We start from the raw sequence: 26,956 nt of genomic DNA, 5'->3' as shown, positions 1-26,956 counted from the left end.
TCGTGTTACGTTTATGGCACTATCTCACTTCGTGTTATGTCTAAGACACTATATCACTTCGTGTTACATCTATGACACTTTGTCACTTCGTTTTACGTCTTTGTCACTATGTCACTTCGTGTAACGTCTATATCACTACGTCACTTCGTGTAACGTCTATATCACTATGTCACTTCATGTTACGTCTAGGACACTATATCATTTCGTCTTACGTCCATGACACTATGTCACTTCGTGTTACGTCTATATGACTACGTCACTTCGTGTTCAGTCTATATGACTATGTCACTTCGTGTTACGTCTATATCACTGCGTCACTTCGTGCTACGTCTATATCACTATGTCACTTTGTGTTACCTCTATATCACTACGTCACTTCGTGTTACGTGTATATCACTATGTCACTTCGTGTTATGCCTATATCACAATGTCACTTCGTGTTACGTCTATGTCACTATGTCACTTCGTGTTACGTCTAAAACACTATATCACTTCGTGTTACGTCTATGACACTATGTCACTTCGTGTTACGTCTATATCACTACGTCAATTCATGTTACGTCTATATCACTATGTCACTTCATGTTACGTCTATATCACTATGTCACTTTGTGTAACCTCTATGTCACTATGTGACTTTATGTTACGTCTATATCACTACGTCACTTCGTGTTACGTCTATATCACTATGTCACTTCGTGTTACGTCTATGTCACGATGTCACTTCGTGTTACGTCTTTGTCACTATATCACTTCGTGTTACGTCTATATGACTATGTCACTTTGTGTTACATCCATGTCATTATATCACTTCGTGTTACGTCTATATCACTTTGTCACTTCGTGTTACGTCTAAGACACTATATCACTTCGTGTTACGTCTATGACACTATGTCACTTCGTGTAATGTATATATCAATACGTCTCTTCGTGTTACGTCTATATCACTATGTCACTTCGTGTTACGTCTATGTCACTATATCACTTCGTCTTACGTCTATATCACTATGTCACTTCGTGTAATGTATATATCAATACGTCTCTTCGTGTTACGTCTAAATCACTATGTCACTTCGTGTTACGTCTATATCACTATGTCACTTCGTGTAATGTCTATGTCACTATATCACTTCGTCTTACGTCTATGTCACTATGTCACTTGGTGTTACGTCTAAATCACTATGTCGCTTCGTGTTACCTCTATATCACTATGTCACTTCGTGGTACGTCTATGTCACTATGTCACTTCGTGTTACGTCTATGTCACTATGTCACTTCGTGTTACGTCTATATCACTATGTCACTTCGTGTTACGCCTATATCACAATGTCACTTCCTGTTACGTCTATGTCACTATGTCACTTCATGTTACGTCTAAAACACTATATCACTTCGTGTTACGTCTATGACATTATGTCACTTCGTGTTACGTCTATATCACTACGTCAATTCGTGTTACGTCTATATCACTATGTCACTTCATGTTACGTCTATATCACTATGTCACTTTGTGTAACCTCTATGTCACTATGTGACTTTATGTTCCGTCTATATCACTACGTCACTTCGTGTTACGTCTATATCACTATGTCACTTCGTGTAACGTCTATGTCACGATGTCACTTCGTGTTACGTCTTTGTCACTATATCACTTCGTGTTACGTCTATATGACTATGTCACTTCGTGTTACATCCATGTCATTATATCACTTCGTGTTACGTCTATATCACTTTGTCACTTCGTGTTACGTCTAAGACACTATATCACTTCGTGTTACGTCTATGACACTATGTCACTTCGTGTTATGTATATATTACTACGTCACTTCGTGTTACGTCTAAATCACTATGTCACTTCGTGTTACGTCTATATTACTATGTCACTTCGTGTAATGTCTATATCACTATGTCAATTCATGTTACGTTTATATCACTATGTCACTTCGTGTTACGTCTAAATCACTATGTCGCTTCGTGTTACGTCTATATCACTATGTCACTTCGTGTAACGTCTATATCACTATGTCACTTCGTGGTACGACTATGTCACCATGTCACTTCGTGTTACGTCTATGTCACTATGTCACTTCGTGTTACGTCTATATCACTATGTCACTTCGTGTTACGTCTATATCACTATATCATTTCGTGTTACGTTTATATCACTATGTCACTTCGTGTTACATCTATGTCACTATGTTACTTCGTGTTAAATTTATGGCACTATGTCACATCGTGTTAAGTCTAAAACACTATGTCACTTCGTGTGGAATTTACAAGAGATGTGTCAGTAGGATCTTCAGACTTCAGGGCTGTATGGAGATGTATGTACTTTCACACACAGACTAAAACATATTTAGAATATTACACATTTGACATGAAGCATTCTTATAGAAAATGCTTATGTGTGGAACCTGGTAATGGGTTACAACTCCATAACCATCTGTCACGTTACGTCTATGTCACTTCGTGTAACGTTTATGTCACTACGTCACATCGTGTTACGCCTATGACACTATGTCACTTCGTGTTACGTCTATGTCACTATGCCACTTCGTGTTACGTCTTTATAAATATGGCACTTCGTGCAACATCTATGTCACTATGTCACTTCATGTTACGTCTATATCACTATGTCACTTCGTGTTACGTCTATATGACTATGTCACTTCGTGTTCAGTCTATATGACTATGTCACTTCGTGTTACGTCTATATCACTGCGTCACTTTGTGCTACGTCTATATCACTATGTCACTTTGTGTTACCTCTATATCACTATGTCACTTCGTGTTACGTCTATATCACTATGTCACTTCGTGTTACGTCTATATCACAATGTCACTTCGTGTTACGTCTATGTCACTATGTCACTTCGTGTTACGTCTAAAACACTATATCACTTCGTGTTACGTCTATGACACTATGTCACTCCGTATTACGTCTATATCACTACGTCAATTCGTGTTACGTCTATATCACTATGTCACTTCATGTTACGTCTATATCACTATGTCACTTTGTGGAACCTCTATGTCACTATGTGACTTAATGTTACGTCTATATCACTACGTCACTTCGTGTTACGTCTATATCACTATGTCACTTCGTGTTACGTCTATGTCACGATGTCACTTCGTGTTACGTCTTTGTCACTATATCACTTCGTGTTACGTCTATATGACTATGTCACTTCGTGTTACATCCATGTCATTATATCACTTCGTGTTACGTCTATATCACTTTGTCACTTCGTGTTACGTCTAAGACACTATATCACTTCGTGTTACGTCTATGACACTATGTCACTTCGTGTTATGTATATATCACTACGTCACTTCGTGTTACGTCTATATCACTACGTCACTTCGTGTTACGTCTATATCACTATGTCACTTCGTGTTACGTCTATATCACTATATCAATTCGTGTTACGTCTATATCACTATGTCACTTCGTGCTACATCTACGTCACTATGTCACTTCGTGGTACGTGTATGTCACTATGTCACTTCGTGTTACGTCTATGTCACTATGTCACTTCGTGTTACGTCTATATCACTATGTCACTTCGTGTTACGTCTATATCACTATATCACTTCGTGTTACGTCTATATCACTATGTCACTTCGTGTTACATCTACGTCACTATGTTACTTCGTGTTACGTTGATGGCACTATGTCACTTCGTCTTAAGTCTAAAACACTATGTCACTTCGTGTGGAATTTACAAGAGATGTGTCAGTAGGATCTTCCGGCTTCAGGGCTGTATGGAGATGTATGTACTTTCACAAACAGACTAAAACATATTTAGAATATTACACATTTGACATGAAGCTGTGGAACCTGGTAATGGGTTACAACTCCATAACCATCTGTCACGTTACGTCTATGTCACTTCGTGTTACGTTTATGTCACTACGTCACATCGTGTTACACCTATGACACTATGTCGCTTCGTGTTACGTCTATGTCACTACGTCACTTCGTGTTACGTCTATGTCACTATGCCACTTCGTGTTACGTCCGTGTCACTACGTCATTTCATGTTACGTCTATGACACTATGTCACTTCGTGTTAACTCTATGACACTATGTCACTTCGTGTTACATCTATGTCACTATGTCACTTCGTGTTACGTCTATGTCACCACGTCATTTCATGTTACGTCTATGTCACTATGTCACTTCGTGTTACGTCCATGCCACTGTGTCACTTCGTGTTAAATCTATGTCATTACGACTCTTCGTGTTACGTCTATGTGATTATAGCACTTCGCATTACATCTATGTCACTATATCACTTCGTGTTACGCCTATGACATTATGTCACTACGTGTTACGTCTATGGCACTATGTCACTTGGTGTTATGTCTATATCACTATGTCACTTCGTGTTACGTTTATGGCACTATGTCACTTTGCGTTACGTCTATATCACTATGTCACTTCGTGTTACGTCTATATCACTATGTCACTTTGTGTTACGTCTATGGCACTATGTCACTTCGTGTTACGTCTATATCACTATGTCACTTCGTGCTACGTCTATATCACTATGTCACTTCCTGTTACGTCTAAAACACTATGTCTCTTTGTGTCACGTCTATGTCATTATGTGACTTTGTGTTACGTCTATATCACTATGTCACTTCATGTTACGTCTTTGTCACTATGTCACTTCGCGTTACGTCTATGTCACTATGTAACTTCGTGTTACGACTATGTCACTATGTCACTTCATGTTATGTCTATGTCACTACGTCACTTTGTGTTAAGTCTATATCACTATGTCACTTCGTGTTACGTCTATGTCACTATGTCACTTTATGTTACGTCTATGTCACTATGTCACTTTATGTTACGTCTATGTCACTATGTCACTTTGTGTTACGTCTATGTCACTATGTCACTTCGTGTTACGTGTATGTCACTATGTCACGTCGTGTTACATCTATGTCACTATGTCACTTCGTGTTACGTCTATATAACTATGTCGCTTCCTGTTACATCTATGTCACTATGTCACTTCGTTTTACGTCTATGTCACTACGTCATTTCATGTTACGTCTATGTCACTATGTCACTTCGTGTTAAGTCTATGACAGTACGTCACTTCGTGTTACGTCCATGTCACTATGTCACTTTGTGTTACATCTATGTCATTACGACACTTCGTGTTACGTCTATGTGATTATATCTCTTCGCATTACATCTATGTCACTATGTCACTTCGTGTTACGTCTATATCACTACGTCACTTCGTGTTACGTTTATATCACTATGTCACTTCGTGTTACGTCTATATCACTATGTCGCTTCGTGTTACGTCTATATCACTATGTCACTTCGTGTAACGTCTATATCACTATGTCACTTCGTGGTACGTGTATGTCACTATGTCACTTCGTGTTACGTCTATGTCACTATGTCACTTCGTGTTACGTCTATATCACTATGTCACTTCGTGTTACGTCTATATCACTATATCACTTCGTGTTACGTCTATATCACTATGTCACTTCGTGTTACATCTACGTCACTATGTTACTTCGTGTTACGTTGATGGCACTATGTCACTTCGTCTTAAGTCTAAAACACTATGTCACTTCGTGTTACGTTTATGGCACTATGTCACTTTGCGTTACGTCTATATCACTATGTCACTTCGTGTTACATCTACGTCACTATGTTACTTCGTGTTACGTTGATGGCACTATGTCACTTCGTGTTATGTCTATATCACTATGTCACTTCGTGTTACGTCTATATCACTATGTCACTTCGTGTTACATCTACGTCACTATGTTACTTCGTGTTACGTTGATGGCACTATGTCACTTCGTCTTAAGTCTAAAACACTATGTCACTTCGTGTTACGTTTATGTCACTACGTCACATCGTGTTACGCCTATGACACTATGTCGCTTCGTGTTACGTCTATGTCACTACGTCACTTCGTGTTACGTCTATGTCACTATGCCACTTCGTGTTACGTCCGTGTCACTACGTCATTTCATGTTACGTCTATGACACTATGTCACTTCGTGTTAACTCTATGACACTATGTCACTTCGTGTTACATCTATATCACTATGTCACTTCGTGTTACGTCTATGTCACCACGTCATTTCATGTTACGTCTATGTCACTATGTCACTTCGTGTTACGTCCATGCCACTGTGTCACTTCGTGTTAAATCTATGTCATTACGACTCTTCGTGTTACGTCTATGTGATTATAGCACTTCGCATTACATCTATGTCACTATATCACTTCGTGTTACGCCTATGACATTATGTCATTACGTGTTACGTCTATGGCACTATGTCACTTGGTGTTATGTCTATATCACTATGTCACTTCGTGTTACGTTTATGGCACTATGTCAATTTGCGTTACGTCTATATCACTATGTCACTTCGTGTTACGTCTATATCACTATGTCACTTTGTGTTACGTCTATGGCACTATGTCACTTCGTGTTACGTCTATATCACTATGTCACTTCGTGCTACGTCTATATCACTATGTCACTTCCTGTTACGTCTAAAACACTATGTCTCTTTGTGTCACGTCTATGTCATTATGTGACTTTGTGTTACGTCTATATCACTATGTCACTTCATGTTACGTCTTTGTCACTATGTAACTTCGTGTTACGTCTATGTCACTATGTCACTTCGCGTTACGTCTATGTCACTATGTAACTTCGTGTTACGACTATGTCACTATGTCACTTCATGTTATGTCTATGTCACTACGTCACTTTGTGTTAAGTCTATATCACTATGTCACTTCGTGTTACGTCTATGTCACTATGTCACTTTATGTTACGTCTATGTCACTATGTCACTTTATGTTACGTCTATGTCACTATGTCACTTCGTGTTACGTCCATGTCACTATGTCACTTTGTATTACATCTATGTCATTACGACACTTCGTGTTACGTCTATGTGATTATATCACTTCGCATTACATCTATGTCACTATGTCACTTCGTGTTACGTCTATATCACTACGTCACTTCGTGTTACGTTTATATCACTATGTCACTTCGTGTTACGTCTATATCACTATGTCGCTTCGTGTTACGTCTATATCACTATGTCACTTCGTGTAACGTCTATATCACTATGTCACTTCGTGGTACGTGTATGTCACTATGTCACTTCGTGTTACGTCTATGTCACTATGTCACTTCGTGTTACGTCTATATCACTATGTCACTTCGTGTTACGTCTATATCACTATATCACTTCGTGTTACGTCTATATCACTATGTCACTTCGTGTTACATCTACGTCACTATGTTACTTCGTGTTACGTTGATGGCACTATGTCACTTCGTCTTAAGTCTAAAACACTATGTCACTTCGTGTTACGTTTATGGCACTATGTCACTTTGCGTTACGTCTATATCACTATGTCACTTCGTGTTACATCTACGTCACTATGTTACTTCGTGTTACGTTGATGGCACTATGTCACTTCGTGTTATGTCTATATCACTATGTCACTTCGTGTTACGTCTATATCACTATGTCACTTCGTGTTACATCTACGTCACTATGTTAGTTCGTGTTACGTTGATGGCACTATGTCACTTCGTCTTAAGTCTAAAACACTATGTCACTTCGTGTTACGTTTATGGCACTATATCACTTCGTGTTACGTCTATATCACTACGTCACTTCGTGTTACATCTACGTCACTATGTTACTTCGTGTTACGTTGATGGCACTATGTCACTTCGTGTTATGTCTATATCACTATGTCACTTCGTGTTACGTTTATGGCACTATGTCACTTTGCGTTACGTCTATATCACTATGTCACTTCATGTTACGTCTTTGTCATCATGTAACTTCGTGTTACGTCTATATCACTATGTCACTTCGCGTTACGTCTATGTCACTATGTAACTTCGTGTTACGACTATGTCACTATGTCACTTCATGTTACGTCTATGTCACTACGTCACTTTGTGTTAAGTCTATATCACTATGTCACTTTGTGTTACGTCTATGTCACTATGTCACTTGATGTTACGTCTATGTCACTACGTCACTTTGTGCTACGTCTATGTCACTACGTCACTTTGTGTTACGTCTATATCACTATGTCACTTCGTGTTACGTCTATATCACTATGTCACTTCGTGTTATGTCTATGTCACTATGTCACTTCGTGTTACGTCTATGTCACTATGTCACTTCGTGTTACGTGTATGTCACTATGTCACGTCGTGTTACATCTATGTCACTATGTCACTTCGTCTCACGTCTATGTCACTATGTCACTTCGTGTTGCGTCTATGTCACTATGTCACTTCGTGTTACATCTATGTCACTATGTCACTTCGTGTTACGTCTATGTAACTATGTCGCTTCGTGTTACGTCTATGTCACTATGTCACTTCGTGTTACGTCTATGTAACTATGTCACTTCGTGTTACGTCTATATCAGTATGTCGATATATGTGGGGCCGTGGGGTAGCGAAGTTGTTGAGGAGTTCGATCGTCACGCCGAGGCCCTCGGTTCGATTCCTCAGGTGGGTGCAATGTGTGAAGCCAATTTCAGGAATCCCTGCTGTGATAATTTTGGAATATTGCTAAAAGCAGTGCAAAACTACACTCATTCACTCCAAATATGTATGGGTAGTATAAATATATGATTCACTGCATGGAACCAGAGTGTCCTTACAAGACGGTTGATGAAATAAGAAAGTCATTATGTTTCCATGCTAAAGTATAAACATTTGACAAAAGCTTTGATAACTCTATAAACATTTCACGTAAACTAGTATTGCTTGCTGTTGACTGTCCGAAAGAAGGTTATAGTGATTAGGTTAAAGGTTTTGTTGATATGTATACTATTATGATGACACGTGTATACTATTCAAAAAGTACGTTTGATTCATAGTATCAATAGTTGAATATGCTCACATATTTTATTGTCATAGCTGCTCCTACGATATCTGGTCTACCTTCCACATACCGAGTGAACAAGTCAAGTAGATTGCGGCTAGACTGTAGTTCCTACACACGGTCAGCTACAACACCTACATACAGGTGGACGAACAGATGGTTAACTGTTAGCACAGGGGCTGTACTCGACATAGTCAACATCAACAAGAATCAAGCTGGACAGTACACCTGCACTGCCACGAACACAGTGGGGGCTGACTCAGCAACTGTCAATGTGGTGGTACAATGTGAGTAGCAGTATGACTTAATGTAGCCTGCGGACACTGGTGGTGGTACGATGGGAGTAGCAGTATGACTTAATGTAGCCAGCAGACACTGGTGGTGGTACAATGGGAGTGGCAGTGTGACTTATGCAGGTCGCAGACACTGGTTGTGGTACAATGGGAGTGGCAGTGTGACTTAATGTAGCCTGCAGACACTGGTGGTGGTACAATGTGAGTAGCAGTATGACTTAATGTAGCCTGCAGACACTGGTGGTGGTACAATGTGAGTAGCAGTATGACTTAATGTAGCCTGCAGACACTGGTGGTGGTACAATGTGAGTTGCATTGTGACTTATGCAGGCCGCAGACGCTGGGGGCGGTCCAATGTGAGTGGCAGTGTGACCAAATGTAGGATGCAGACACTGGTGGTGGAAAAATGTAAGGGGCAGTGTGATTTATGTAGGCCGCAGACGCTGGGGGTGGTACATTGTGAGTGGCAGTGTGACCAAATGTAGGATGCAGACACTGGTGGTGGTACAATGTGAGAGGCAGTGTGATTTATGCAGGCCGCAGACGCTGGGGGTGGTACAATGTGAGTGGCAGTGTGACCAAATGAGGGACGCAGACACTGGTGGTGGTACAATGTGAGTGGCAGTGCGATTTATGTAGGCCGCAGACGCTGGGGGTGGTACAATGTGAGTGGCAGTGTGACCAAATGTAGGATGCAGACACTGGTGGTGGTACAATGTAAGGGGCAGTGTGACCTAATGTAGGCTGCAGACACTGGTTGTGGTACAATGTGAGTAGCAGTGTGAGCAAATATAGGGAATAGACACTGGTGGTGGTACAATGTGAGTGGCAGTGTGACACTAGTAGCGTGCAGACACTGGTTGTGGTACATTGTGAGTTGCAGTGTGACTTAACGTAGGGTGCAGACACTGGTTGTGGTAGAATGTTAGTGGCAGGGTGACCTAATGTAGGCTACAGACACTGGTTGTGGTACAATGTGAGTAGCAGTGTGACTTAATGTAGGGTGCAGACACTGATGGTGGTACAATGTGAGAGGCAGTGTGATTTATGTAGACCGCAGACGCTGGGGGTGGTACATTGTGAGTGGCAGTGTGACCAAATATAGGGTGCAGACACTGGTTGTGGTACAATGTGAGTGGCAGTGTGACTTAATGTTGGGTGCAGACACTGGTTGTGGTAGAATGTTAGTGGCAGTGTGATTTAATGTAGGCTACAGACACTGGTTGTGGTACATTGTGAGTGGCAGTGTGACCAAATATAGGGTGCAGACACTGGTGTTGGTACAATGTGAGTGGCAGTGTGACTTAATGTAGCGTGCAGACACTGGTTGTGGTACAATGTGAGTTGCAGTTTGAATTAATGTAGGGTGCAGACACTGGTTGTGGTACAATGTGAGTGGCAGTGTGACTTAATGTAGGGTGCAGACACTGGTGGTGGTACAATGTGAGTGGCAGTGTGACTTAATGTAGCGTGCAGACACTGGTTGTGGTATAATGTGAGTGGCAGTGTGACTTAATGTAGGGTGCAGACACTGGTGGTGGTACAATGTGAGTGGCAGTTTGAATTAATGTAGCTTGCAGACACTGGAATATGGTACAATGTGAGTTGCAGTGTGACTTAATGTAGGGTGCAGACACTGGTTGTGGTAGAATGTTAGTGGCAGGGTGACCTAATGTAGGCTACAGACACTGGTTGTGGTACATTGTGAGTGGCAGTGTGACCAAATATAGGGTGTAGACACTGGTGGTGGTACAATGTGAGTGGCAGTGTGACTTAATGTAGCGTGAAGACACTGGTGGTGGTACAATGTGAGTTGCAGTGTGACTTAATGTAGCGTGCAGACACTGGTTGTGGTACAATGTGAGTTGCATTGTGACTTAATGTAGGGTGCAGACACTGGTTGTGGTAGAATGTTAATGGCAGGGTGACCTAATGTAGGCTACAGACACTGGTTGTGGTACATTGTGAGTGGCAGTGTGACCAAATATAGGGTGTAGACACTGGTGGTGGTACAATGTGAGTGGCAGTGTGACTTAATGTAGGGTGCAGACACTGGTTGTGGTACAATGTGAGTGGTAGTGTGGAGTAATGCAGGCTGCAGACACTTGTTATGGTACAATGTTAGTGGCAGTGTGACATAATGTAGGCTGCAGACACTGGTGGTGGTACAATGTGAGTGGCAGTGTGACTTAATGTAGGGTGCAGACACTGGTTGTGGTACAATGTGAGTGGTAGTGTGGAGTAATGCAGGCTGCAGACACTGATGGTGGTACAATGTTAGTGGCAGTGTGACATAATGTAGGCTGCAGACACTGGTGGTGGTACAATGTGAGTTGCAGTTTTACTTAATGTAGGCTGCAGACGCTGGTGGTGGTACAATGTGAGTGGTAATGTGGAGTAATGCAGGCTGCAGACTCTGATGGTGGTACAATGTTAGTGGCAGTGTGACCTAATGTTGGCTGCAGACGCTGGTTGTGGTACAATGTGAGTGGCAGTGTGACTTAATGCAGGCTGCAGACACTGATGGTGGTACAATGTTAGTGGCAGTGTGACTTAATGTAGGGTGCAGACACTGGTTGTGGTACAATGTGAGTGGTAGTGTGGAGTAATGAAGGCTGCAGACACTGATGGTGGTACAATGTTAGTGGTAGTGTGACATAATGTAGGCTGCAGACACTGGTTGTGGTACAATGTGAATGGCAGTGTGACTTAATGTAGGCTGCAGACACTGATGGTGGTACAATGTTAGTGGCAGTGTGACCTAATGTTGGCTGCAGACACTGGTGGTGGTACAATGTGAGTGGCCGTGTGGCTTAATGTAGGGTGCAGACGCTGGTGGTGGTACGGTGTATATGCTCTTGTTCAGGGTTACATGCATAAATGGTATCGCCAAACATCCGGATTGTATAGATTAGTTGTTACACAAACACATGGTCGTTGATGTGTCGCCTGTAGCATGCACATCATGAAAAAATGTGTGTTTTTTTTCTGTTAAAGAAAACGATTTATGAAGTCCGGTGATTTATTGCTGCACATGTGCTGGGGAAGCTGTTAAGATATTTCGTGCTCACCAATAACTTGGGATCTAAGGAAGCTTATTTTATATATGACAGGTTATGTAGAAGAAATTGTGATATGTTTAATCTTTTAAAACGTTTTTGCGATTTCCTATGTGTAACCGTCACCGTTATGAACACTGCTATTTCTTTGCACAACATTGAATTAATATACCAATAATAATCTTTCATTTGGTTCAAATTAAGATTATGTCAATGTCGAAACACACCCATGATAGCACAATCATAAGTAGAAACGTATTTTCAATGTAGAAAATGGAATCATTTGAAAAACAGGAACATCTTTGCATCCATAAATCGGAATGGTTCTTGAGCACTGTTGTTAACGCCTCTTGCTTGAAGATTCACCTGAAATATCTGGCCTCCCATCAACATACCAAGTGAATGAGTCAACTACTTTAAGACTGGACTGTAGTTCATATACAACACATGGCTACCCTTCTGCAACAACCTACAATTGGTCACATGGAGGGTCATCTGTCAGTATAGGAGCTGTACTGACAAGAAGCAGCATCAGTAGGAGTCAGAGAGGGGAATACACCTGTACCGCCAGTAACACAGTAGGATCAGACATCGCCTCCGTCAACGTAACCATACTATGTAAGCATATTTTGTTTACCTATTTTTCACTATAAAGATTGGACGCATTTGAAAAACAGGAACATCTTTGCATCCATAAATCGGAATGGGTCTTGAGCTCTGTTATTAACGCCTCTTGCTTGTAGATTCACCTGCCATATCTGGCCTCCCATCAACATACCAAGTGACTGAGTCAGCTACTTTAAGACTGGACTGTAGTTCATATACAACACATGGCTACCCTTCTGCAACAACCTACAGTTGGTCACATGGAGGGTCAACTGTCAGTAGAAGAGCTGTACTGACAAGAAGCAGCATCAGTAGGAGTCAGGGAGGGGCGTACACCTGTACTGCCAGAAACACAGTAGGATCAGACTCTGCCTCCGTCAACGTAGACGTAAGATGTAAGCAAATTTTGTTTACTTCTTTTCCAGGCATGGCAGAGGAAATTGTTATAGTTCCAAACGTATTTGTAATGTTATCTGTGTAAGCATCATCATTATGAACAACGCTCTTGGTTTGAACACCATTTATTACTAAGTAATTTCTAAGTTGTGATTAATCGTTATATATTCTAATCGAAACTGTATTAACAAAACATATAACAATTATTGTTTGAAATTGTTGAATATTTGAACGCATGTTGATTTGTAAACGAACCTAAGACACCTAAAACACCTATAACTTAATAGAAACTTATGTTTAACTGCCATTTTCACGTATCCAGTCTCTGAAGCAGCGCAACTACACACACACATCTTATAAACCTCCAGTGATGCATTACCATTGTTACAGCAGGTTGTTCTTTTCTCCGAAAATCCCTCTGCCCACGGGATTCTCGAGCTGTGCGCTTTTGACTGAGAACTTTCGAGTGCTACAATTGAAATTTCAGAATTAAAGTAATGTCAATTAAACAAAAATGCATCTTCATATCTGTCGGTTTATAAGTCAGATATAAACCTTCTCCTATGGCTATCCGTGAAAATAATGCACTCCAGCGCAGGGACATCCGTTGGGCCTACGGCCTGCGGGCTTTTCCTTTGCCGGACTGCAATATATTCACAGATAGCCCGCACAGGCGGTTTATATCCTATACTTAGGGAATCCCGGAGATAATTTTCACATTCGTGAAGATATGTTAAATAAACAGAAAGGAGCAGTAGGAAAGTATGTCATAGTAAAGAGTTGATGCATTTGAAAGACTTGGACATCCTTGCATCCATAGATATAATTGGTTATGGACCAGTATTGATGAATCTTCTTGCTTGTAGATTCACCTGAAATATCTGGCCTCCCATCCACGTACCAAGTGAATGAGTCAGCTACTTTAAGACTGGACTGTAGTTCATATACAAGACAGGGCAACCCACAAGCAGCAACCTACAGTTGGTCACATGGAGGGTCATCTGTCGGTAGAGGAGCTGTACTGACAAGAAGCAGCATCAGTAGGAGTCAGGGAGGGGCGTACACCTGTACTGTCAGAAACACAGTAGGATCAGACTCTGCCTCCGTCAACGTAACCATACTATGTAAGCATATTTCGTTCACTTCTTTTCGAGGCATAGACGGGGAAATTGTGATATGTTCAATCGTGTTAAGCTTATTTGCAATGTCCCATGTGTAACCATCGCCATAATGAACACTGCTCTTGGTTTGCACAACATTATTTAATGAGTAATTTGTAAATTAGGACCAATCACCATATATTAACTATAAGAGTAACTGGATTAATGGACCAATGACAAACTTTAATTTGGTTCAAATTAAGATTATAGTAATGTCGAAACACACCAATACAAGCACAAACACTTTGTTTCAATAGAAACGTATTTTTTACTTAAAAGATTGGAAGCATTTGAAAAACAGGAAAATCTTTGCATCCGTCAATCGAAATGGGTCTTGAGCACTGTCGTTAACACTTCTTGCTTGTAGATTCACCTGAAATATCTGGCCTTCCATCAACGTTCCAAGTGACTGAGTCAGCTACTTTAAGACTGGACTGTAGTTCATATACAACACATGGCAACCCTTCTGCAACAACCTACAGTTGGTCACATGGAGGGTCATCTGTCGGTAGAAGAGCTGTACTGACAAGAAGCAGCATCAGTAGGAGTCAGGGAGGGGCGTACACCTGTACTGTCAGAAACACAGTAGGATCAGACTGTGCCTCCGTCAACGTGACCATACTATGTAAGCATATATCGTTTACTTCTTTTCGAGGCATAGACGGGGAAATTGTGATATGTTCAATCGTGTTAAGCTTATTTGCAATGTCCTATGTGTAACCATCGCCATAATGAACACTGCTCTTGGTTTGCAGAACTTTATTTAATGAGTAATTTGTAAATTAGGACCAATCACCATATATTAACTATAAGAGGAACTGGATTAATGGACCAATGACAAACTTTAATTTGGTTCAAATTAAGATTATAGTAATGTCGAAACACACCAATACAAGCACAAACACTTTGTTTCAATAGAAACGTATTTTTTACTTAAAAGATTGGAAGCATTTGAAAAACAGGAAAATCTTTGCATCCGTCAATCGAAATGGGTCTTGAGCACTGTCGTTAACACTTCTTGCTTGTAGATTCACCTGAAATATCTGGCCTTCCATCAACGTTCCAAGTGACTGAGTCAGCTACTTTAAGACTGGACTGTAGTTCATATACAACACATGGCAACCCTTCTGCAACAACCTACAGTTGGTCACATGGAGGGTCATCTGTCGGTAGAAGAGCTGTACTGACAAGAAGCAGCATCAGTAGGAGTCAGGGAGGGGCGTACACCTGTACTGTCAGAAACACAGTAGGATCAGACTGTGCCTCCGTCAACGTGACCATACTATGTAAGCATATATCGTTTACTTCTTTTCGAGGCATAGACGGGGAAATTGTGATATGTTCAATCGTGTTAAGCTTATTTGCAATGTCCTATGTGTAACCATCGCCATAATGAACACTGCTCTTGGTTTGCAGAACTTTATTTAATGAGTAATTTGTAAATTAGGACCAATCACCATATATTAACTATAAGAGTAACTGGATTAATGAACCAATAACAAACTTTCATTTGGTTCAAATTAAGATTATAGTAATGTCAAAACACACCCATACAAACCCAAACCCATTTTGTCTCAAGAGAAACGTATTTTTCACTATAAAGATTGGACGCATTTGAAAAACAGGAACATCTTTGCATCCATAAATCGGAATGGTTCTTGAACTCTGTTGTTAACGCCTCTTGCTTGAAGATTCACCTGCCATATCTGGCCTCCCATCAACATACCAAGTGACTGAGTCAGCTACTTTAAGACTGGACTGTAGTTCATATACAACACATGGCTACCCTTCTGCAACAACCTACAGTTGGTCACATGGAGGGTCAACTGTCAGTAGAAGAGCTGTACTGACAAGAAGCAGCATCAGTAGGAGTCAGGGAGGGGCGTACACCTGTACTGCCAGAAACACAGTAGGATCAGACTCTGCCTCCGTCATCGTAGACGTAAGATGTAAGCAAATTTTGTTTACTTCTTTTCCAGGCATGGCAGAGGAAATTGTTATAGTTCCAAACGTATTTGTAATGTTATCTGTGTAAGCATCATCATTATGAACAACGCTCTTGGTTTGAACACCATTTATTACTAAGTAATTTCTAAGTTGTGATTAATCGTTATATATTCTAATCGAAACTGTATTAACAAAACATATAACAATTATTGTTTGAAATTGTTGAATATTTGAACGCATGTTGATTTGTAAACGAACCTAAGACACCTAAAACACCTATAACTTAATAGAAACTTATGTTTAACTGCCATTTTCACGTATCCAGTCTCTGAAGCAGCGCAACTACACACACACATCTTATAAACCTCCAGTGATGCATTACCATTGTTACAGCAGGTTGTTCTTTTCACCGAAAATCCCTTTGCCCACGGGATTCTCGAGCTGTGCACTTTTGACTGAGAACTTTCGAGTGCTACAATTGAAATTTCAGAATTAAAGTAATGTAAATTAAATAAAAATGCATCTTCATATCCTTCGGTTTATAAGTCAGATATAAACCTTCTCCTATGGCTATCCATGAAAATAAGGCACTCCAACGCAGGAACATATGTTGGGCCTACGGCTTGCGGACTTTTCCTTTGCCGGACTGCATTATTTTCACGGATAGCCCACGGAGGCGGTTTATATCCTATACTTAGGGAATCCAGGAGATAATTTTCACATTCGTGAGGTATGTTAATTAGACAGAAAGGACCGGTATGTCATAGTAAAGAGTTGATGCATTTGAAAGACTTGAACATCCTTGCATCCATAGATATAATTGGTTCTGAACCAGTATTGATGAATCTTCTTGCTTGTAGATTCACCTGAAATATCTGGCCTCCCATCCACGTACCAAGTGACTGAGTCAGCCACTTTAAGGCTGGACTGTAGTTCATATACAACACAGGGCAATCCTTCTGCAACATCCTACACTTGGTCACATGGAGGGTCAACTGTCGGTAGAGGAGCTGTACTGACAAGAAGCAGCATCAGTAGGAGTCAGGGAGGGGCGTACACCTGTACTGTCAGAAACACAGTAGGATCGGACTCTGCCTCCGTCAACGTGACCATACTATGTAAGCATATTTCGTTTACTTCTTTTCGAGGCATAGACGAGGAAATTGTGATATGTTCAATCGTGTTAAGCTTATTTGCAATGTCCTATGTGTAACCATCGCCATAATGAACACTGCTCTTGGTTTGAACACCATTTATTAATAAGTAATTTCTAAGTTGTGATTAATCGTTATATATTCTAATCGAAACTGTATTAACAAAACATATAACAATTATTGTTTGAAATTGTTGAATATTTGAACGCATGTTGATTTGTAAACGAACCTAAGACACCTAAAACACCTATAACTTAATAGAAACTTATGTTTAACTGCCATTTTCACGTATCCAGTCTCTGAAGCAGCGCAACTACACACACACACACATCTTATAAACCTCCAGTGATGCATTACCATTGTTACAGCAGGTTGTTCTTTTCTCCGAAAATCCCTCTGCCAACGGGATTTTCGAGCTGTGCACTTTTGATTGAGAACTTTCGAGTGCTACAATTGAAATTTCAGAATTAAAGTAATGTCAATTAAACAAAAATGCATCTTCATATCTGTCGGTTTATAAGTCAGATATAAACCTTCTCCTATGGCTATCTGTGAAAATAATGCACTCCAGCGCAGGAACATATGTTGGACCTACGGCCTGCGGGCTTTTCCTTTGCCGGACTGCAATATTTTCACGGATAGCCCGCACGGAGGCGGTTTATATCCTATACTTAGGGAATCCAGGAGATAATTTTCACATTCGTGAAGATATGTTAATTAAACATAAAGGAGCAGTAGGAAAGTATGTCATAGTAAAGAGTTGATGCATTTGAAAGACTTGGACATCCTTGCATCCATAGATATAATTGGTTATGGACCAGTATTGATGCATCTTCTTGCTTGTAGATTCACCTGAAATATCTGGCCTCCCATCCACGTACCAAGTGATTGAGTCAGCTACTTTAAGACTGGACTGTAGTTCATATACAACACAGGGCAACCCACAAGCAGCAACCTACAGTTGGTCACATGGAGGGTCATCTGTCGGTAGAAGAGCTGTACTGACAAGAAGCAGCATCAGTAGGAGTCAGGGAGGGGCGTACACCTGTATTGTCAGAAACACAGTAGGATCAGACTCTGCCTCCGTCAACGTGACCATACTATGTAAGCATATATTGTTTACTTCTTTTCGAGGCAAAGACGGGGAAATTGTGATATGTTAAATCGTGTTAAGCTTATTTGCAATGTCCTATGTGTAATCATCGCAATAATGAACACTGCTCTTGGTTTGCAGAACTTTATTTAATAAGTAATTTTTAAATTAGGACCCTTCACCATATATTAACTATAAGAGTAACTGGATTAATGAACCAATAACAAACTTTCATTTGGTTCAAATTAAGATTATGGTAATGTAAAAACACACCCATACAAGCCCAAACCCATTTTGTCTCAAGAGAAACGTATTTTTCACTATAAAGATTGGACGCATTTGAAAAACAGGAACATCTTTGCATCCATAAATCGGAATGGTTCTTGAACTCTGTTGTTAACGCCTCTTGCTTGAAGATTCACCTGCCATATCTGGCCTCCCATCAACATACCAAGTGACTGAGTCAGCTACTTTAACACTGGACTGTAGTTCATATACAACACATGGCTACCCTTCTGCAACAACCTACAGTTGGTCACATGGAGGGTCATCTGTCGGGAGAGGAGCTGTACTGACAAGAATCAGCATCAGTAGGAGTCAGGGAGGGGAATACACCTGTACTGCCAGTAACACAGTAGGATCAGACATCGCCTCCGTCAACGTAACAATACTATGTAAGCATATTTCGTTTACCTCTTTTCGAGGCATAGAAGAGGAAATTGTGATATGTTCAATCGTGTTAAGCTTATTTGCAATGTCCCATGTGTAACCATCGCCATAATGAACACTGCACTTGGTTTGCACAACATTTTCTAATGAGTAATTTGTAAATTAGGACCAATCATTATATATTACCTATAAGAGTAACTGGATAATTGAACCAAAAACAAACTTTCATTTGGTTCAAATAACGATTGTGTTAATGTCGAAACACACCCAAACAAGCCCAAACACACTCTGTCTCAGTAGAAACGTATTTTTCACTATAAAGATTGGAAGCATTTGAAAAACAGGAACATCTTTGCATCTGTGAATCGAAATGGGTCTTGGGCACTGTTGTTAACACTTCTTGCTTGTAGATTCACCTGCCATATCTGGCCTCCCATCCACGTACCAAGTGACTGAGTCAGCTACTTTAAGACTGGACTGTAGTTCACACACAACAAATGGCAACCCATCTGCAACAACCTACAGTTGGTCACATGGAGGGTCAACTGTCAGTAGAGGAGCTGTACTGACAAGAAGCAGCATCAGTAGAAGTCGGGGAGGGGCGTACACCTGTACTGCCAGAAACACAGTAGGATCAGACTCTGCCTCCGTCAACGTAGACATAAGATGTAAGCAAATTTTGTTTACTTCTTTTCCAGGCATGTCAGAGGAAATTGTTATAGTTCCAAACGTATTTGTAATGTTATCTGTGTAAGCATCATCATTATGAAAAACGCTCTTGGTTTGAACATCATTTATTAATAAGTAATTTCTAAGTTGTGATTAATCGTTATATATTCTAATCGAAACTGTATGAACAAAACACATAACAATTATTGTTTGAATTTGTTGAATATTTGAACGCATGTTGATTTGTAAACGAACCTAAGACACCTAAAACACCTATAACTTAATAGAAACTTATGTTTAACTGCCATTTTCACGTATCCAGTCTATGAAGCAGCGCAACTACACACACACATCTTATAAACCTCCAGTGATGCATTACCATTGTTACAGCAGGTTGTTCTTTTCTCCGAAAATCCCTCTGCCCACGGGATTCTCGAGCTGTGCGCTTTTGACTGAGAACTTTCGAGTGCTACAATTGAAATTTCAGAATTAAAGTATGTCAATTAAACAAAAATGCATCTTCATATCTGTCGGTTTTTAAGTCCGATATAAACTTTCTCGTATGGCTATCCGTGAAAATAATGCACTCCAGCGCAAGGAACATCCGTTGGGCCTACAGCCTGCGGGCTTTTCCTTTGCCGGACTGCATTATTTTCACAGATAGCCCGCACAGGCCTTTTATATCCTATACTTAGGGAATCCTGTAGATAATTTTCACATTCGTGAAGATATGTTAATTAAACAGAAAGGAGCAGTAGGAAAGTATGTCATAGTAAAGAGTTGATGCATTTGAAAGACTTGGACGTCCTTGCATCCATAGATATAATTGGTTCTGGACCAGTATTGATGCATCTTCTTGCTTGTAGATTCACCTGATATATCTGGCCTCCCATCCACGTACCAAGTGACTGAGTCAGCCACTTTAAGACTGGACTGTAGTTCATATACAACACATGGCAACCCTTCTGCAACAACCTACAGTTGGTCACGTGGAGGGTCATCTGTCGGTAGAAGAGCTGTACTGACAAGAAGCAGCATCAGTAGGAGTCAGGGAGGGGCGTACACCTGTACTGTCAGGAACACAGTAGGATCAGACTCTGCCTCCGTCAACGTGACCATACTATGTAAGCATATTTCGTTTACTTCTTTTCGAGGCATAGACGAGGAAATTGTGATAAGTTCAATCGTGTTGAGCTTATTTGCAATGTCCTATGGGTAACCATCGCCATAATGAACACTGCTCTTGGTTTGCACAACATTATCTAATGAGTAATTTGTAAATTAGGACCAATCATTATATATTACCTATAAGAGTAACTGGATAATTGAACCAAAAACAAACTTTCATTTGGTTCAAATTAAGATTGTGTTAATGTCGAAACACACCCATACAAGCCCAAACACACTCTGTCTCAGTAGAAACGTATTTTTCACTATAAAGATTGGAAGCATTTGAAAAACAGGAACATCTTGCACCTGTAAATCAAAAAATGGTCTTGAGCACTGTTGTTAACACTTCTTGCTTGTAGATTCACCTGACATATCTGGCCTCCCATCCACGTACCAAGTGACTGAGTCAACTACTTTAAGACTGGACTGTAGTTCACACACAACAAATGGCAACCCATCTGCAACAACCTACAGTTGGTCACATGGAGGGTCATCTGTCGGTAGAAGAGCTGTACTGACAAGAAGCAGCATCAGTAGGAGTCAGGGAGGGGCGTACACCTGTACTGCCAGAAACACAGTAGGATCAGAATCTGCCTCCGTCAACGTAGACGTAAGATGTAAGCAAATTTTGTTTACTTCTCTTCCAGGCATGGCAGAGGAAATTGTTATAGTTCCAAACGTATTTGTAATGTGAACTGTGTAAGCATCATCATTATGAACAACGCTCTTGGTTTGAACACCATTTATTAATAAGTAATTTCTAAGTTATGATTAATCGTTATATATTCTAATCGAATCTGTATTAACAAAACATATAACAATTATTGTTTGAATTTGTTGAATATTTGAACGCATGTTGATTTGTAAACGAACCTAAGACACCTAAAACACCTATAACTTAATAGAAACTTATGTTTAACTGCCATTTTCACGTATCTAGTCTATGAAGCAGCGCAACTACACACACACATCTTATAAACCTCCAGTGATGCATTACCATTGTTACAGCAGGTTGTTCTTTTCTCCGAAAATCCCTCTGCCCACGGGATTCTCGAGCTGTGCGCTTTTGACTGAGAACTTTCGAGTGCTACAATTGAAATTTCAGAATTAAAGTAATGTCAATTAAACAAAAATGCATCTTCATATCCTTCGGTTTATAAGTCAGATATAAACCTTCTCCTATGGCTATCCGTGAAAATAATGCACTCCAGCGCAGGAACATCCGTTGGGCCTACGGCCTGCGGACTTTTCCTTTGCCGGACTGCATTATTTTCACGGATAGCCCACGGAGGCGGTTTATATCTTATACTTTGGGAATCCCGGAGATAATTTTCACATTCGTGAGGTATGTTAATTAAACAGAAAGGACCGGTATGTCATAGTAAAGAGTTGATGCATTTGAAAGACTTGAACATCCTTGCATCCATAGATATAATTGGTTCTGAACCAGTATTGATGAATCTTCTTGCTTGTAGATTCACCTGAAATATCTGGCCTCCCATCCACGTACCAAGTGACTGAGTCAGCCACTTTAAGGCTGGACTGTAGTTCATATACAACACAGGGCAATCCTTCTGCAACATCCTACACTTGGTCACATGGAGGGTCAACTGTCGGTAGAGGAGCTGTACTGACAAGAAGCAGCATCAGTAGGAGTCAGGGAGGGGCGTACACCTGTACTGTCAGAAACACAGTAGGATCGGACTCTGCCTCCGTCAACGTGACCATACTATGTAAGCATATTTCGTTTACTTCTTTTCGAGGCAAAGACGAGGAAATTGTGATATGTTCAATCGTGTTAAGCTTATTTGCAATGTCCTAAGTGTAACCATCGCCATAATGAACACTGCTCTTGGTTTGAACACCATTTATTAATAAGTAATTTCTAAATTATGATTAATCGTTATATATTCTAATCGAAACTGTATTAACAAAACATATAACAGTTATTGTTTGAATTTGTTGAATATTTGAACGCATGTTGATTTGTAAACGAACCTAAGACACCTAAAACACCTATAACTTAATAGAAACTTATGTTTAACTGCCATTTTCACGTATCCAGTCTCTGAAGCAGCGCAACTACACACACACATCTTATAAACCTCCAGTGATGCATTACCATTGTTACAGCAGGTTGTTCTTTTCTCCGAAAATCCCTCTGCCCACGGGATTCTCGAGCTGTGCGCTTTTGACTGAGAACTTTCGAGTGCTACAATTGAAATTTCAGAATTAAAGTAATGTCAATTAAACAAAAATGCATCTTCATATCTGTCGGTTTATAAGTCAGATATAAACCTTCTCCTATGGCTATCCGTGAAAATAATGCGCTCCAGCGCAGGGACATCCGTTGGGCCTACGGCCTGCGGACTTTTCCTTTGCCGGACTGCAATATATTCACAGATAGCCCGCACAGGCGGTTTATATCCTATACTTAGGGAATCCCGGAGATAATTTTCACATTCGTGAAGATATGTTAAATAAACAGAAAGGAGCAGTAGGAAAGTATGTCATAGTAAAGAGTTGATGCATTTGAAAGACTTGGACATCCTTGCATCCATAGATATAATTGGTTATGGACCAGTATTGATGAATCTTCTTGCTTGTAGATTCACCTGAAATATCTGGCCTCCCATCCACGTACCAAGTGAATGAGTCAGCTACTTTAAGACTGGACTGTAGTTCATATACAAGACAGGGCAACCCACAAGCAGCAACCTACAGTTGGTCACATGGAGGGTCATCTGTCGGTAGAGGAGCTGTACTGACAAGAAGCAGCATCAGTAGGAGTCAGGGAGGGGCGTACACCTGTACTGTCAGAAACACAGTAGGATCAGACTCTGCCTCCGTCAACGTAACCATACTATGTAAGCATATTTCGTTTACTTCTTTTCGAGGCATAGACGGGGAAATTGTGATATGTTCAATCGTGTTAAGCTTATTTGCAATGTCCCATGTGTAACCATCGCCATAATGAACACTGCTCTTGGTTTGCACAACATTATTTAATGAGTAATTTGTAAATTAGGACCAATCACTATATATTAACTATAAGAGGAACTGGATTAATGGACCAATGACAAACTTTAATTTGGTTCAAATTAAGATTATAGTAATGTCGAAACACACCAATACAAGCACAAACACTTTGTTTCAATAGAAACGTATTTTTTACTTAAAAGATTGGAAGCATTGCCGGACTGCAATATATTCACAGATAGCCCGCACAGGCGGTTTATATCCTATACTTAGGGAATCCCGGAGATAATTTTCACATTCGTGAAGATATGTTAAATAAACAGAAAGGAGCAGTAGGAAAGTATGTCATAGTAAAGAGTTGATGCATTTGAAAGACTTGGACGTCCTTGCATCCATAGATATAATTGGTTATGGACCAGTATTGATGAATCTTCTTGCTTGTAGATTCACCTGAAATATCTGGCCTCCCATCCACGTACCAAGTGAATGAGTCAGCTACTTTAAGACTGGACTGTAGTTCATATACAAGACAGGGCAACCCACAAGCAGCAACCTACAGTTGGTCACATGGAGGGTCATCTGTCGGTAGAGGAGCTGTACTGACAAGAAGCAGCATCAGTAGGAGTCAGGGAGGGGCGTACACCTGTACTGTCAGAAACACAGTAGGATCAGACTCTGCCTCCGTCAACGTAACCATACTATGTAAGCATATTTCGTTTACTTCTTTTCGAGGCATAGACGGGGAAATTGTGATATGTTCAATCGTGTTAAGCTTATTTGCAATGTCCCATGTGTAACCATCGCCATAATGAACACTGCTCTTGGTTTGCACAACATTATTTAATGAGTAATTTGTAAATTAGGACCAATCACTATATATTAACTATAAGAGGAACTGGATTAATGGACCAATGACAAACTTTAATTTGGTTCAAATTAAGATTATAGTAATGTCGAAACACACCAATACAAGCACAAACACTTTGTTTCAATAGAAACGTATTTTTTACTTAAAAGATTGGAAGCATTTGAAAAACAGGAAAATCTTTGCATCCGTCAATCGAAATGGGTCTTGAGCACTGTCGTTAACACTTCTTGCTTGTAGATTCACCTGAAATATCTGGCCTCCCATCAACGTTCCAAGTGACTGAGTCAGCTACTTTAAGACTGGACTGTAGTTCATATACAACACATGGCAACCCTTCTGCAACAACCTACAGTTGGTCACATGGGGGGTCATCTGTCGGTAGAAGAGCTGTACTGACAAGAAGCAGCATCAGTAGGAGTCAGGGAGGGGCGTACACCTGTACTGTCAGAAACACTGTAGGATCAGACTCTGCCTCCGTCAACGTGACCATACTATGTAAGCATATATTGTGTACTTCTTTTCGAGGCATAGACGGGGAAATTGTGATATGTTCAATCGTGTTAAGCTTATTTGCAATGTCCTATGTGTAACCATCGCCATAATGAACACTGCTCTTGGTTTGCAGAACTTTATTTAATGAGTAATTTGTAAATTAGGACCAATCACCATATATTAACTATAAGAGTAACTGGATTAATGAACCAATAACAAACTTTCATTTGGTTCAAATTAAGATTATAGTAATGTCAAAACACACCCATACAAACCCAAACCCATTTTGTCTCAAGAGAAACGTATTTTTCACTATAAAGATTGGACGCATTTGAAAAACAGGAACATCTTTGCATCCATAAATCGGAATGGTTCTTGAACTCTGTTGTTAACGCCTCTTGCTTGAAGATTCACCTGCCATATCTGGCCTCCCATCAACATACCAAGTGACTGAGTCAGCTACTTTAAGACTGGACTGTAGTTCATATACAACACATGGCTACCCTTCTGCAACAACCTACAGTTGGTCACATGGAGGGTCAACTGTCAGTAGAAGAGCTGTACTGACAAGAAGCAGCATCAGTAGGAGTCAGGGAGGGGCGTACACCTGTACTGCCAGAAACACAGTAGGATCAGATTCTGCCTCCGTCAACGTAGACGTAAGATGTAAGCAAATTTTGTTTACTTCTTTTCCAGGCATGGCAGAGGAAATTGTTATAGTTCCAAACGTATTTGTAATGTTATCTGTGTAAGCATCATCATTATGAACAACGCTCTTGGTTTGAACACCATTTATTACTAAGTAATTTCTAAGTTGTGATTAATCGTTATATATTCTAATCGAAACTGTATTAACAAAACATATAACAATTATTGTTTGAAATTGTTGAATATTTGAACGCATGTTGATTTGTAAACGAACCTAAGACACCTAAAACACCTATAACTTAATATAAACTTATGTTTAACTGCCATTTTCACGTATCCAGTCTCTGAAGCAGCGCAACTACACACACACATCTTATAAACCTCCAGTGATGCATTACCATTGTTACAGCAGGTTGTTCTTTTCTCCGAAAATCCCTCTGCCCACGGGATTCTCGAGCTGTGCGCTTTTGACTGAGAACTTTCGAGTGCTACAATTGAAATTTCAGAATTAAAGTAATGTCAATTAAACAAAAATGCATCTTCATATCTGTCGGTTTATAAGTCAGATATAAACCTTCTCCTATGGCTATCAATGAAAATAATGCACTCCAGTGCAGGGACATCCGTTGGGCCTACGGCCTGCGGGCTTTTCCTTTGCCGGACTGCAATATATTCACAGATAGCCCGCACAGGCGGTTTATATCCTATACTTAGGGAATCCCGGAGATAATTTTCACATTCGTGAAGATATGTTAAATAAACAGAAAGGAGCAGTAGGAAAGTATGTCATAGTAAAGAGTTGATGCATTTGAAAGACTTGGA

General features: G+C 40.2%; 1 protein-coding gene across 3 annotated transcripts in view; it reads left to right on the top strand.

Moving 5' to 3' along the window:
- Positions 1-26,956, top strand: part of LOC124112660 (hemicentin-1-like) — a 38,984-nt gene that overhangs the window by 5,110 nt on the left and 6,918 nt on the right. The window contains exons 4-19 of one of the 3 annotated variants that reach the window (XM_048386990.1): positions 8,967-9,218; positions 12,644-12,901; positions 13,027-13,284; positions 14,152-14,409; positions 16,137-16,394; positions 17,253-17,510; positions 18,393-18,650; positions 19,056-19,313; positions 19,719-19,976; positions 20,844-21,101; positions 21,507-21,764; positions 22,623-22,880; positions 23,757-24,014; positions 24,571-24,828; positions 25,232-25,489; positions 25,895-26,152. In XM_048386990.1, the coding sequence (XP_048242947.1) occupies positions 8,967-9,218; positions 12,644-12,901; positions 13,027-13,284; positions 14,152-14,409; positions 16,137-16,394; positions 17,253-17,510; positions 18,393-18,650; positions 19,056-19,313; positions 19,719-19,976; positions 20,844-21,101; positions 21,507-21,764; positions 22,623-22,880; positions 23,757-24,014; positions 24,571-24,828; positions 25,232-25,489; positions 25,895-26,152 (4,122 nt within the window). The remainder of the gene's footprint in view (positions 1-8,966; positions 9,219-12,643; positions 12,902-13,026; positions 13,285-14,151; positions 14,410-16,136; positions 16,395-17,252; positions 17,511-18,392; positions 18,651-19,055; positions 19,314-19,718; positions 19,977-20,843; positions 21,102-21,506; positions 21,765-22,622; positions 22,881-23,756; positions 24,015-24,570; positions 24,829-25,231; positions 25,490-25,894; positions 26,153-26,956) is intronic. The other 2 variants (XM_048386991.1, XM_048386992.1) reach the window with 2 other exon arrangements.

This window comes from Haliotis rufescens, unplaced genomic scaffold (assembly GCF_023055435.1).
Source record: "Haliotis rufescens isolate VD_foot unplaced genomic scaffold, xgHalRufe1.0.p SCAF_63, whole genome shotgun sequence".
Taxonomy (NCBI): Eukaryota; Metazoa; Mollusca; class Gastropoda; order Lepetellida; family Haliotidae; genus Haliotis; species Haliotis rufescens.
Note: the sequence above shows the minus strand (reverse complement) of the source record. Positions and strands in the feature narration are given on the sequence as shown.